The sequence below is a fragment of the Thermothelomyces thermophilus genome, chromosome 3 (genome assembly GCF_000226095.1).
Source record: "Thermothelomyces thermophilus ATCC 42464 chromosome 3, complete sequence".
NCBI lineage: Eukaryota > Fungi > Ascomycota > Sordariomycetes > Sordariales > Chaetomiaceae > Thermothelomyces > Thermothelomyces thermophilus.
Window position 1 is genome coordinate 3,911,701 of NC_016474.1, and position 15,229 is coordinate 3,926,929.

A 15,229-nucleotide genomic window follows, 5' to 3' on the forward strand; every position below is an offset into this window, starting at 1 on the left:
GTAACCAAGTTACGTACATTCCTAGCCGTAGTACCTCCTATATAACCTACTATACTACCTATAACCCCTACGTTTAGGATCTATAGCTCTAGGCTAACAACCCTTGCCTATATATAGGTATTAGAAAAATTATATACTATTATAATACTAGTACCGCCCTTGCCTTCCCTACCTGCTATAAGACTACTACCTAAGGTACCTATAAGGCCGTCCTAATGCCTAAGTTCTCTATATTAGTACACTCGTTTACTATAGTCTTAGAGGCTATATAGGCTAATCGTTCCCCTAGCTATACTACCTTCTCCCCTACCTAGGCTATAAGTTCCTACTACTCTACTAATAACCTAGGCCTAGTCGCCGCCCCTTATACCCCTACCTAACGTAGTAATATTGTCTAGACCGCTACTACCCCTACCCCTGCCTTATACGCTGTCAGGCAGCTTATATACTACGCTATGGCGTAGAACGATAATATACTACGCCAGATATAGCATATAAATAAGAATATATTAACTTTAATCGATACTAATACCGCCCTTGTCACCTACGTTTTGGACACGCCATCGCCTGCCTCTCGCGCCTGCTCGCGTACCTCCGCGCGCCCTGTACCTATGCCGATTGACTTCGGCCGCTCTTATACCTGCCGCTCTTCTTCGTCTACCGACCACGTAGCACGCCTGATCCGCGACTACGAGGAGCCTATTAATATCTTAGAGGAGGAGGAGGAGGAGGAGGAGTTTAAGGAGGAACTTACAGAGTAAGCATATAGCATACGCTAGTTATTATGTTTTTGTCATATAATTAGTAGGTCGGCGCGTTTGTAACGCGTCTATACACGTCCGCCGCCCGTTCGCCCTAGGTTTGCCCGTATATACGAAAATTTTAAATCGTTTGCTTTTATGCCCTTCCGCGCCTCCTATTTGTAAGCATTCTGTCATTGTAATATACGTCTTCCTACTCTTACTTAAATATGTTAAGCGCCTTAGTGTTTTCTAAATTTTCTAATAGCTCCTAAGTTAGGGTATTATATCCTTTCTATTTTACAAGTATATTATATCGATTTCCTCTCCCCTTTACGTTTCTAGCTATAAGGATCGCTTTTACTTTATATTCTTCCTATAGTAGTCCTTCTTAGGAAAGTTCTAATACTAGGTCTGGTTAGAAATCTAATATATATTACGAAGGTAATAGGTCGGATATAGCATACTTAATAAGATCAATATAGAAGGTAAGGTAAGGGCTATAAGGAATATTTAGAGTTACTATTAGTAGTATTAGTACTATAATTACTTTATATTTAGTATTAACCTAATTAAGCTTATAGCTAGGACGGTTAGTCTTAATATTATATAAGGATAGCTATACTTTATCCTCTACCTTGAATCTCTTAGCTAGGCATCGAGAACGATTAGCGTTTTCTTGCTAGTACTACTATATATATATAATAGTGGCCTAGGTGCATTTTATACTTTCCCTTAGGTAACGTAAGAAATTAGTAGCTCTTCCTTATAGGGTTAAGGTAGGAGTATCTAGTAGGTTAGTAAACTATATTAGGCTTATATTATAACTATAGAGGAGGTAGCTCGTACTTGTCCTAGTTACCGTCAAGTTACGGTTATTAATCGTAAGCTAGTATATAGGTGGATGTTTAGGCTAGTCATACTAGGCAAAGAAAACTATAGTCTATAGAATAGTCTATACCTCCTAGTTTATATGTTCTATACCTCTATCTATCTATAGATAATAGGCTATCAATAGTAGCTATTCGATTCCGATAGTCTTATAGAGAGTAGTCTAAAACTAGCTAAGCTAGTCTGAACCGTGATCGGTAATAATTTGTGTCGGAAATCCGTAAAACCGCTACCAAATATCCTAGAACTGGAGCGCGTATGCCTCGGCTCCTATCGAGGATATAGCTTTAAGCTAGACGTACTTTAACAGCCGGTCGGTGATTACTATAAGGTACTAAGGTAAGTTCTCGTCTTATGCGAGGAGATCGACTATAAAATTGATAGAAATCTATTTCTAAAAGTAGTTAGTGATAGGTAGGGGCTAGAGGAGTCCTTATCATAGTTAACGTAAAACCTTGGCCCTTTGATATATATAATAGTTCCTTATAAATCTCTTTATATCTAGAGATATAAAGTCCTAATGGTAGTCTCATTAGAGTATTTTAAATAACCCGTTCCTCCCTAGGTAGCCTAATATAGGGGAGTCATAGATATATTAAAGAATGGTAGTTATAAGTGGCTCCTATATAGGAAGCCAAAGTCTACCCTAGAACTAAAGGGTACCTTACGTATTAAGGGAGCAATCTATAATCTAGGTCTATACTATATTTGCCTCCTTCGGAAATTTTCGGGCCCTATCTCGGACGGCCTAGAGCCGGTATATATAATGTTTATCCTTAATGACTTCCTTATCTTATAAGGCTATAAGCTATACGTCCGCGAAAATAGTGCTCCCCTTTGGCAGGTGGTATGTTTTAGGTGATAACGAGGTACTAGTCGTATCCATCCGAATGGTAGGGAGGAGTTATACTATATGCTATATATCCTTAGAGTAGTCTTGTTTATAGTAGGATAGGGCGTTAAGACGGGAAGCTTATAATCCTAGTTAGTAGCGAAGTTTAAAGTTAAAGAGGGAGAGTATTTTAGCCTATTAAGCTTACCGTTTGCTAATTAGACAAGGCTAAGAGAAGTATTTAAGGTTTTTATAGTCGGTTAGGATCTAAAAGGGAGTAGTAATACTATAAAGCTTAGCCGACCAGGCCTTTAGATATAAGATAATCGCGAGTAGTTCCTTGTTATGGATTATATAGTTCCATTTAACTAGGGACAGTTTTATAGAATGGTAGGCTATAGGATAGAGGACCCTGTCTTCTCCCTGTTAGGATAAGCACCTTCCTAACGCCGTCCTAGAGTAGTCTGCCTTAAGTACTATCTCCCGTTTAGGATCCTATTATACTAGGACAGGTTCCGATATGAAAGCTGTCTTGAGAGTTTTAAAGGCCTCTTATTCCTTAGTCCCCTACCGGAACGGGATATTCTTACGAGTTAACCGTATTAAGGGTACGGTTAACTCGGAGAAGTTAGGGATAAAGTCTTGGTAGAAGTTTGTAAACCCTAGAAAACTCTATACTCCCTAAACCTTATATAGTACCTCTTACTTACAGATAGCGGCTAGCTTCTTAGGGTCTAGGCGAACCTAAGCCCTTGTCTCTATAATATAGCCAAGGTATTTGACTTCCTTTATAGCAAATACGTACTTTTTAAAATCTAGTATAAGTCCTACTTTCAATAGCCTTTGAAGTATATCTCTTACCTAACTTATATAATCTTTCTTACTACCTAATGTATAGACTAAGATATTATTAAGGTATACTATTACAAAGTCTTCAAATATTAGGCCGAGAGCGTTATTAATATATTATTAGAAAGTTATAGATATGCCTATAAGTCTAAAGGGATAAACAAGCTACTTAAAGAGGCTAAACTAGGTTCGAAATACTATTAAATACTTATAGCCCTTTATGATCCGGATATAGTAGAAGGCCGCCTAGACGTCAAGCTTCGTAAACCACTTAGCTCTAGCTAGGGAGCAAAGCGTCTCCTTGATAAGTAGAAGGGGGTACTAATCTTGCTTTGTAATCTTATTTAGCGCCTAATAGTCGATATAGAATCTCTATCCTCTGTCTGCTTTCTTTACTAAGAGGATAGGGGTAGTAGCTAAAGAAGAGCTAACTTAGATCTATCCCTTATCTAGTAAGTTAACGACTTGCTTTCGGACTTCTAATAAATGATCTCGTGACATATTATAGAGAGGCCCCTAAGAGAGTTTAGGAATCTTTCTATCTAGGCCTTCCTTTAATTTGATATAATGGTCGGCCGTATTATAATATAGAGGGAGTCTACTAGCTTTTTTCTTATCAAAGAGATTAGCAAAGTTATAAAGTTTGTCTAGTAAGGTAACCTCTGACTTTATACTAGGCTTAGGTCAGGTGCCCCCTTTTCCTAGGCTATCTCTATTAAATTAGTGTCTCGATTCTAGAATAGTTATTATTTCCTAGATACTAGTGACTAGGAAGGTATTAGAAGTCTTCTTTTTCTATATCCTCTATACTATACCTATAAAGACTATACCCATTATTTAGGAGATTCCTATTTGTCTAGGCTATAAAGAGATCTTACGGATAAGTAGTCCTAGTTATATTCCAATTATAAGAATGCCTATATATATATCTAGTGTAACTTTCTAGTACTTTATCCATAGGAGGCCTGGTATAATATTATATACAAGTCCTAGGACTATATAGAACGTGGCCTAGCTCTCCTAGCTATCGATATCTATCATAATATAGGCCATCCGAGTGATCTTCCGGTCTAGTTATAGCCTAGTTACGGTTCTAAAGATATATACGGTAGGTAAACTAATCTGCTCGATTCTAAGCTTCTAGTATATTTTCTTACTAATAGCACTATAGCTAGAATATCTATTATTTACTTAAGCGTTTATAAAGCTAATAGAGTTAAGGAAGATTAGAATAAGAAAAGAAGGTCTATCTATTCTTTTGCTAATCTCTATAAACTCATCTTCTAGGTAGTCGTAATCTTCTAGCCCCTTTATAAGACTTTACTTAGGGGCTACTCTTTTCCCTACTCCCTATCTTCTTCGTTAGATAGGTCGTCGTCTTCCTTCCACTCCTTAGCCTCTAAGGTATTAATATCGGTTCTTGACTAGTTCTACTATACTAGCCTTAAAGCAGGGGTAAAGTTATATTTAGTAATAAAGTGACCCTTTTACTTATACTAGATATATACTCTAGCTACCTATCAGGCTATATATACTTCTAGACTAACCTATTTTACCTATAAGGTATTACCCCTATATTTTCCTACCCTATCCTTATTAGGTCTCTTCCTTTATAGATTAGTATATAATAAGTTAATTCCGGTCATTAGTATATCTCTATCCATATCCTTCTCTCTCTATAGTTCAGATACTACCTACCGCCCTCGTGTCTGCTAATACTTATCGCTAAGTCAAAGAGCCTTAAGATCTATAGCAATCTTACAGTATTTCTTGACTACTATTATATAGTTATCCTAAGGAATTCCTTATCTAACCGCTATATATTTAAGTTTCAGAGAGAGGTATTATCATAATTTAATTAGGTATAGCTTATTACCCTAAAAGAGGCTACCTACCTTTGATAGCTTAGCCTTAAACCTAATAATAAAGGTAGCAAACGGTTCATCGTCTCTCTATCATAAGAATTCCAGTTCTAATAAGGCTATTGTCTTCTTATAAGGGTTAGAAAAGATGCTCTTAAGATATTAGAGGAACTAAGTCAGGTCGTACCTAACTTTCGGGCCTATAAATTCATAGTAGGCCGTAACTTAGGTCTATACCTAGTATATAAAGTTTCCCTAGATAAAGACCCATTGGTTATAATTAGAGCTAATAAAATCTCTATTAGCTATAAGGACATATTTTATTATACTCTTCCATACTATAAAGAGTTCCTTTTTGCTATCAAAAGGTTACCTAGTTAGGAGACGCTTCTACTATAGCCGTTAAGCTTTAAGGGGTACCTTAGCCGACTTAGGGGTCATATGACAAACCTAGCTCAGACTTCTTCTAAAAGGGTTTAGACGAAGGTAGATTAAGCGGGACAAGCGGGCAGGTCGTCTAAGGGATTCGGTGAAGCCAAAGGGTTTATAACAACATTAGAGTTGTCTCTCACAGTAATTAGCAATGCTTGGTACGAGTACTATGATTGTAATTGTTACTACTAGTAAACTCCTAGAGTCTACTATAACGAGTGACTATCTATATGTATATATAGTCCTAGTGATCACTCCTGATCACGGTGATTATAAGTAATCGTATGGTGGTGATTACCTTGATCGCTAGTGAGTGTAGTGATTACTATACTTCCTATGTTGTAATTGGTCCTTCTGTTCCTTTGGCTTGATTAGCCTGTTTGTGCCGGTAGCCTAGGTAGTATCTATATATATATTTCCGTAATACGATGCCCTCCTTCCGAGGCTTTCGACCTAAAAGCCCTCTTTTTAGGCTGTCTTAAATAGTACTAACATCCCTTGCGTTCCTTATACGTATTTTTCTCCTTAGTCCTTGTTACCCTTCGTGCTATCAATTATGCCGTCTAACGTGTATAGATCCCTAGTATCTATTCGTCATAAGCATTTAGCTTAGTTTATTTCCGATTACAGGTTTATAGTGATAGCGTATTCCCATTACGTAGAGTACAACCGAGTATATAAGATGATTGAAAAATCTCGTCGCTACAAGGTTTACGTACGTCAGGGTCGTGCTTACGATAGTTCCGGTGTTCTAGTTTCTTCTTATAAGTTCCTGTTTTCTTGCGAGGGCATATCTCTAATTGTAACATAGTAGATCGTATTATACGCGAGCAATATCGTTTAAAGGCTAAAGAGAAAGAGGCCGAAGCCTTACTACGGGAATATTAACGCAAAGCTTCTAAGGCATTGGCCTATCTAACTTAGGTTTATAAATAACGAGAGTTCCTAGTAGAGAAGGGGGTAGATATAGTTATATAGGGTTTGTCAAATCTAGACGAATTAGAGGCGGTAGAATAGTAGGAATCGGGGGCTGTTGTGTAACTTAACGGTGGCGTCGACGTTATTAACTAGGGCGCTATTTTCGGTTCTGTCCTAGGTTTGCCTTTAGCTGATCTGGGTTCTACTAATAGAACTATTCTAGTTTCTTAGGGCAGTTCAAGTTCTTGACTAGTTCCTATAAGTTGTCTTCTAATCTAAAATCAAGCTATTTGACTAGATACTACAGTTCCCTATTAATAATACGTAAATCTAGAATTTCTTTAACGTCCTATTCTTCTTCCTTGTCTTCTACTTTAATATATATAGCAACCTTAGCGTTTTTCAGTGCTGGTTCGAGAAGCGAAATATAAAAAACATCTATCTATAGTTATATAGATAACGGTAACGATAGTTAGTAGTTAGATGTCGAAATTCGTTCTTTGATAACAAAGGGTCTGACCTTCTTAAAGTCTAGCTTCGTGCTTGGTCGCTTGGTTTATAAGTTTCGTATAATTAGGTAGACTTTGTCTCCCCTCTCTAGGTAAGGTCCCTCGAGCCTATGTTTGTCGTAGTAGTTCTTTATTCTAGTCTTAACAAACTTAAGTTCTTTTTTGAGCTTTTTATATAGTACGTACATTTATTCCACTTTGACTACTGCTCTCGGCACTATGACCTCTAGTCCTTGCCTAAGGTCTGCTTTATATCTATAGTTTGCGAAGAATGGTGTAACTTTGGTCGTTTCTATCGGTGTCGTGTTATAGGCGAGTTATACTATTAGTAATAGCATGACCTAGTCGTCTTGCTAGTAGTTGACGTAAGAACGGAGATACTACTTAATAACTTGGTTTAATCGTTCTGTTTGTCCGTTAGTCTATAGGTAATATATTGTTAACAGTTTGCTATTAACGCCTAATCGTTGTATTAACGCTTGCCAGAACTTCAATACGAACTTGGTATCTCTATTAGTGATCCATTCTTGCGGCTAAGCATGCACTGATACAACTTGCCGATAGATCACATCTACTAACTGTTCTGCTATCTAAGACTCCTTATAGGGAAAGAAGTATACCTATTTAGTCAGGCGATCTACTATAGTAAGAATACTATTGTAGATTACTCCTATGGCCGTATCCTTAGATTCTAGCAGCTTTGTAATAAAGTCTATTATAACCAAGCTCTATAGTTTGTCAGCTATTAGCAGTAGCTAAAGTAGCCTATACGGCTTATATCGTGCCGTTTTGCTTTGATTATGGATGTCGTAGCTCCGTATGACTTCCTTAACTTGTACCGTTAACTATAGAAAGTCGTAGTGTCTCTTGACTTGTGTAATAGTCTTCGTAACTCCTTTATATCCTTTAAGTTTTGACTTATAGAGTTCTCGAATCATTTGTAGCTATTAGTCTTTGTCGTAGATATACGCTTTACCTCGGTACTAGAGTTTCCTATCTCTTTCTTCCACTCCGTTAGGTACCATTGGTCTAGGTACTACTTGATACTATACCTTGTTAATCCTTTCCTCTTAAAAGATTATATAGCATTTTAGGAACGAGTTAAGTAGATCATCTTCTATAGGTGTCTACGTTTCATAATATAGTGTTCTGTCTATTCGTTCCTTAAATAACAGTAGTATTATTCCTATTCGTCCTTCTGTATGATCTGTTCGTCAGCTTAAAATGTCTGCTCGTACGTTTTCTTTGCCCTTCTTATAGCAGATCTTAAAGTTAAATTCTACGAGGAATTCTACCTATCGTATTTGTCATCTATTAAGTTCTTTTATTATCATAAAGTATCGTAGGTTCTTATAATCTATATATACTTATACCGGTTTAATCGTACCACTAAGGTATAGTCGCCATTCCTTAAAAGCTTTGACAATCGCAAGTAGTTCTTTGTCGTAGATCGGATAATTAAGACATAGTCTATTAAGCTTCTTTAAAAAGAAGGCTATAGGATGTAGCTTCCCTTGTTTATCTTATTATCCTAATTGTCCTCCAATAGTATAGTCTGAAGCGTTTATTTCCACCTCAAATGGCTTCTTAGGGTCTAGTAGTACTAGTACTAGATCTTTAGTAATAGCATCGCGAATCTTTATAAATGCTTGCTCGTGTCGCTCTTCCTATTAGAATTTAGTATTCTTCTTAGTAAGCTCGTATAAAGGTCGTACGATCGCTCTAAAGTTCCTAATGAACATTCGGTAGAAGTTTGTAAATCTAATAAAGCTTTGTACTTCTATGACTAACGTCGGTTATAGCCAATTCTTAATAGCTTTAACCTTTAAAGGTTCTATCTAAATTTGTCCTAGGGATATCTTGTATCCTAGAAACACCGTTTTCCTAACGTGGAATTTGCTCTTTTCCTTGTTAACTGATAGCTTATACGTATGTAGCGTGTCTAGTACTACTTTTACATGCTTCCGGTGTTCGTCTATTGTCTTAGAGAAGATAAGTATATTGTCAAGATAATATACTATAAATTTGTTAAGAAAGGGTTAGATAGCTTGATTAATTAGGGCTTAGAACGTTGCCGGCACGTTTATAAGTCCGAATAGTATAACGAGGTACTTATAGTGACTATAGGGTATCCTAAAGGCCGTTTTCTACTTATCGCCTTCTTTAATCTGTATATAGTTATAGGCTAATAGCAAGTCAAGATACGTAAAATATTAGGCTCCCACTAACTAATCTCAGAGCCGTAAGATTAGCGGTAATAGGTATCGATTTTTCACGGTCTATTTGTTAAGTTACCAATAGTTAACATATAACTATAGCTTTCTATCTTTCTTAGGTACAAATAAGATTAGGTAGCCTACTAGCGATATCGACAGGCAAATATATCCTCTTCGAAGGTTCTCCTTTAAATATCGCTTAAGTTCTTCATTCTATATCTAGCTTATATAGTAGATCTTAAAGAACTTTAGTCATGCTCCTTCCTTAAGCTTAATCTCGTAATCCTATAGGCCGTGTTCTAGTAATCCTTCTAGATGCTTTAGTTCAAATGTTAGGTGTCCTTTGTATTCCTTCGGTACTTCCCTAGTCTTGTCTCGTCTCTCGGTTTTCTAATAGTATATAAACTTAGTTCTGTCTATAGCGATACTAGCGATTTCTCCTATCTTAACCTACTACTCTAATTACAGTGCTCTGCATTCGTTAACGGAGAGAATAGCTATCGGCAGTTTAGCTCGTTCCTCCTATCGTGATATTAATGTTATTATGCCGCCTCTTCTAGAGTCCGTAGTGGTCTGCCTACCACTATCTATCTCTTACGGTAGATCTGTAGGACATGCCTTTCCTTAAGCATTGTCCGCTTACGATCCTTGTATACTCCCTATCTTGCTAGTCGAATACGACTCTATTCGGGGTTGTAGGTGGCTATTATTCTTCTAGCTGATGTCTAGGTTGTAATCTTTATACTATAGTAACCCTAATATCATGTCTTTGTTATTGCCTATATCTACGATGTTAAATACGACTGCTATAGTCTTCCCTACTATAGTGATATTAATCGGTTCGGTCTCCTTACATACCTATTACGTCGGAAATGGCCCTTTAACTATGCTATGCTTCTGCTTCATTCTCTAGGGTATCTGTAGCTAATTTACAAGCGTTAGCAAGATTAGGTTTATCTCTGCTCCACTGTCTACTAGTACGAGTATTTCGTGCTGTTTCTATTGTACTATTATCTATAGTCGCTTGTCTTGCCGCCGTCGTCTAAAGATTGCGGCGATTTCCTATATTTCTACTAGGAGGTCTTGGTATAGTAGTCTCTTATACTAGTCCCTCCTATACTATGCTACCACTTGCTGCTATATAGGCGTTAATGGTTTCTAGGCCCCTTGAAGGGCCCTAACCTATTTCCTAGGTCAGTGCTAACCTCTTCGGTTATTTGGCTAATAGTAGCTTCGTTAATCGTGCTCATTTCTATAAGCCATTAAGTGCTTACGGCTTCCTACTATTAGGTCCATTCTACTTTCTGTCGTACGTACTATAGCTTCGTCTAAAGCTCCCAAATTCGTAATTTCTTTTTATCTACGTAATAGAGGCAATCGTTACTCTAGCACAAGTCCTATATGTCTCGTCCGGTTCCGTAGTACCTAGGCTAGGCTTGTCTTAGAACTATCGTAATGCCTTCTAGATCGCGGGCTTCGATCTTCCAGAGCAATTTGGCCGCTCTGTTTCTTATATCGTAGACCTATTCCACAGGGCGTAAGCTTCTGTCCTTATTTCCTTATCGGGTCGGCCAGTGATTATTTTCGAATTTATCGCGGAAGTGATATCGGCATTTGTATATTATATACTAGAACTAGGGTACTTGCATATATACCTTATATCGAGGGTATAGTCGTATAGCGTTACCTAGGAGGTATTAGAATTCTTTCCCAAATCCTTCCCATTATATATAGACTATAGATACTCTAGTGCTAATATAGGAGTATTTCTTTTAATAGCTTTCTTATATATATTTGTCTTTTCCGCGGTTCGTATATATAAACTAGTATTCTAGGTTCTATATATTGTTACTAAGTTGCTAATTGTCAAGGTACTTAGCGTAGCTATTAGGCCTATTATATGTTATAGGCTATTCTCCTTTAATAGCTTCTATAGTACGTTAGAGTTCCCTTATTTCGTCCTTTATCTTATCGCTCTATTAAGTAAGTCAAGTTAAGCGCCTATCCCGTTTACGTAGTTCTATATTAAGTTAGAAAACTTTGTTATAGTACTATTCGATTCGTTCCTAGAGGAATAGAGCATTAGGTCTAGGTCTTTCGATTCCTTACGTATTGGTTGTCTACAATCTATCTTGCCTCTAGGTAACTATAAAACCCTACTACCTCAAGGCTAGGAGAATCGAGATTGGCAGTATATACTCTCCTACCATGTCCTATTTGGCGAGACCTGTCTCTAGGTCTATAGTGACCAGTTCGGAGTACAGTGCTTATTCGTCTTTACTATTGCCGTTATATCTAAGGCTGTCTGTGTCACTGTCCTTGTCTTTATAGCTTATGGCCGCTACTTCGATAATATCCTTAGTAGTTTCGTTAATAGTCGTAATTTCCTTTCTAGGGGTTAGTTTCTATTCTTTCTTCAGGCTCTAATATTCTTGCTTATAGTGTCTTTTCTTTCTATAGTTATAGTAAGTAACATTGGACTTATCTTTGGTCGTCTTCTTCTAGTCCTACTTCTATGCTATGTCTATATCTATAGCTCTAGGGTACGTCCTATATAAGGTACTAACATACGTTCGCTTTTTCTTGTCGTTAGCCTTAACTATAGTTCCGTTCATTTGACCTTGTTTCTGCTACTCTTGTATATAGAGTCGATTATCGATCCTAATAGCCTATATAATATATTTATCTAGAGTCTTAGGCCGATCGTACTTATATAGCTTATCTTTAACCTTTTCCTTTAAGCTATTATAGAACAATTATATTAATACTTTGTCATTAAGCTAAGACTTAAGCATGTCTTATCTAAACTATATAGTATAAGAAGCTATTGACTTGGTCTATTAGAGATTAGCAAGTCTTTCTTATATATAAATCTTCTTATCTTTATTACTAACAACTTTCCGAAGCTCTTCTTTGAAATAGTTATAAGATCGGAAGATTGCCTATATAAACGTGTCTTAGTCATCTTTATCTTCCTTAGTAAGATAATCGTTCTATATAGGCTTAAACTATCTAAGTGCCTTACCCTCTAGTCTCGTAGCTATATAGAGGACTTTAGCTTTATCGTCTAGAAATTTATCGTCATTAAGCCAGAAGTAAGATTAGAGGTTTGTTAGGAATTCTACAAGATCCTCCTTAGTTCCTCTATATTTACTAGGTAGTTCGATCTTAATACGCTTTACTTTAGCACCCTCGAGTGCCTCGATTTTAGCGTAGGCCTTATTAACTAACTTCTATAAGTATTTTTCACGGTTCTTAAGTTCCTTAATTCGAACTTAAGTAGCCTTATCTCTCTAGTCTAACTCCTAGATCTGCTACTAGAGTTAACTAAGCTAAGCAAGCAATTATTCGGCTATAATGTTAGTAGCCATGTTAATATCAAGGTCAAAGTTACCTCTGTTCTAAACTATAACAGAACAAAGGGAGTGGTAACAACGTGTAACAAACCTAGCTTAGACTTCTTCTAAAAGGGTTCAGACGAAGGTAGATTGAGCGGGACAAGCGGGCAAGTCGTCTAAGGGATTTGGTAAAGCCAAAGGGTTTATAACAACACTAGAGTTGTCTCTTATAGTAATTAGCAATACTTGGTATAAGTACTGTGATTGTGATTGTTACTACTGGTGAACTCCTAGAGTCCACTATAACGAGTGACTATCTATATATATATATAGTCCTAGTGATCACTCCTGATTACGGTGATTGTAAGTGATCGTATGGTGGTGATCACCCTAATTGCTGGTGAGCGTAGTGATCACTGTACTTCCCATGTTGTAATTGGTCCTTCCGTTCCTTCGGCTTGATTGGCCCGTTTGTGCCGGTGGCCTAGGCGGCATCTGCATGTATATTTCCGTAATAGGTCAGGACAGGTTAGGTTTAGGATACCTAAAGGGTATCGATTGTAGCATTCTACTATTCTATTACTATTTAAAGGGAGCAGGCAAGCTCCTATAATTCCACTAAGCCTAAGGGCCTATATACTCCTAAATCTATTATAACTACATTATTAATAACTCCCTTAGAGAGTTACTACCAATAAAAGGTAATCAAAATGTAATATACTAGCCTTATAGTATCTATAGATAAGCGTATAATATTTTATTTAACTACCTTAAGGAGGAAAAAGAGGAAGAATACAAGAGTTATACAGAGGAACGCCTTTTTAGTATATACGTACATGACCTAGGTAGGGCCCGGTTGGGCTCCGGGTTAGGTCCTAAGCAGGCCCTGACCGCGCGCCCCACGAACGACCTACGAACGCCTCACGAACTAATCATATACGCTTAGGTGGGCCGAGTGGGTCCGGTCTGTTGCCGGGTGGGTCCGGTCCGTTGCCGGGCAAAGCCTGGCATTGTTTAGCCCGGGTGAAGCCCGGGCCCGTGACAATACCTCCTTTTAATCTAGCCAAATGGAGGCCGTAAACTAGAGATATCTAGGCTTCTGTAAGTTCCTGGTAAATAGTCTTTAGTCTGGAAGCCAACTTATAGTATTGAAGAGGAGGTTGAAGATGGAAAAGTCGGCGTAGCCATCGTTAAAGTTAAAGAGGGGTAGTGATTTGGAAGTGGATTTCTAGGGTTGAAGTAGGCAAACACTTTTCTGACCCCACTGTACAAGGGTGGCAACTTGTGCAACTTAGGAACAGACACCAGCTAACGTCGATGGTCTTGCTGCGCCACAAGTCTCATTTTTAAGCTAGTTCGTACACAAAGATATGTATGATAAATAAACCTGACCTAGGTATCTAGACCCCTAATCCAAGGCATTTGCTTTTGGGCGCCGCGGGGCACCATCCCACTACGACTGTAATTACATACATCACAAATACAGCTCACCTTATTCAGCTGCAGGCTTGGAAAGTTGCTGAGGCCCACCGGCAATCGTCTTATTTGCTTCTTCCCAAAACTATCAGCTCTCATTCTTCCCCAACAGTATCCATCTCCCAAGAGCTTCAGAGGAAGTTAAGGTACTCAGTTCGAGAGGAGACAAAAACACGACTTGGCAACAACTGTAACATAGTATTTCCCCCGCATCGACATGGAGCAGCCGCGTGTCCTCCTGCTGTCCCTCAACCTCGAGTCTTGGTTCGATGAGATGTATAAGCCTCACCTGGACAAGCTAACGGCGAGGGCCCGAGTCCACCGAGTCAAAACCGCCACCGCGGCCATCCGGTCGCTTTCCGGCGGCCCCGCCCCGCACGCGGTCCTCGTTACAGACAGCGCCTTGGCCAAAGACGCCCACGGCCAAGTCTACGACGCCCTACTGGCATACGTGCGCCAGGGCGGCACTGCCGTCTTCATGGCCCACTTTCCCTCCTTCATCATCCCCGGGGACATGCAAGGCTTCTTCGCCCGCGCCGGCCTGCCATGGAAGTCCGGGTCGTACCATCGAACGACTTTTACGCTCAATAACGAGGCCGTGGGCGCCGCCCTGGCCGCTAGACTGCCCCCCGCCTACAGCCAGAAAGCCCTATCTGTGGGTAACGTTAGGCCCGGGGAGGCGTGGTATCGCAGCACCGAAGGGTCGAGAATTGAGTCGAGGGTGTTTGCCCCGGACTCGGCTTTCGAGCCGACCGAGGCTCCCGTCGCGGTGGGAAAAGTCGGGAATGGAAGGCTCGGCTACATTGGCGATGTCAATGTTGAGGATGAGACAGGTGACGTGGTACTGGCTATGTGCGGACTTCTGTGAAGCAACTTCGGACTGGCCACGAGTGCAAAGTTCCCTAGCTCGCCAGATCAACAGCTGCTTTGGGGACATTAGATATTATTACTGTGTTGGAGAAAATTGCGTGAATCTCATTGGGAACAAATGTTCAGTGAACTCACATAGTTGGAGGATACTTACGTCAGAAACGATGACATTTGGCCTCTGAATCGAGCTGGCGGCCACTGAAGGCGATAAAGCAACGAGCTAGAACGTCAAGGACCCAACGTGTCAAGTGGTGTATCAGTTCAAAGTCATTGATGATATGAGTTAACCCACGAGA

The 15,229-nt window shown here is 39.0% G+C and overlaps 1 protein-coding gene across 1 annotated transcript; it reads left to right on the forward strand.

Annotated features, from left to right (window-relative positions):
- Positions 1-14,195: 14,195 nt before the first annotated feature.
- Positions 14,196-15,009, forward strand: MYCTH_2305342 (uncharacterized protein). Its single transcript, XM_003663362.1, has one exon. The coding sequence runs from the start codon at positions 14,281-14,283 to the stop codon at positions 14,929-14,931; it is 651 nt and encodes a 216-aa protein (XP_003663410.1). The 5' UTR covers positions 14,196-14,280; the 3' UTR covers positions 14,932-15,009.
- The last annotated feature ends 220 nt before the right edge of the window (positions 15,010-15,229 follow it).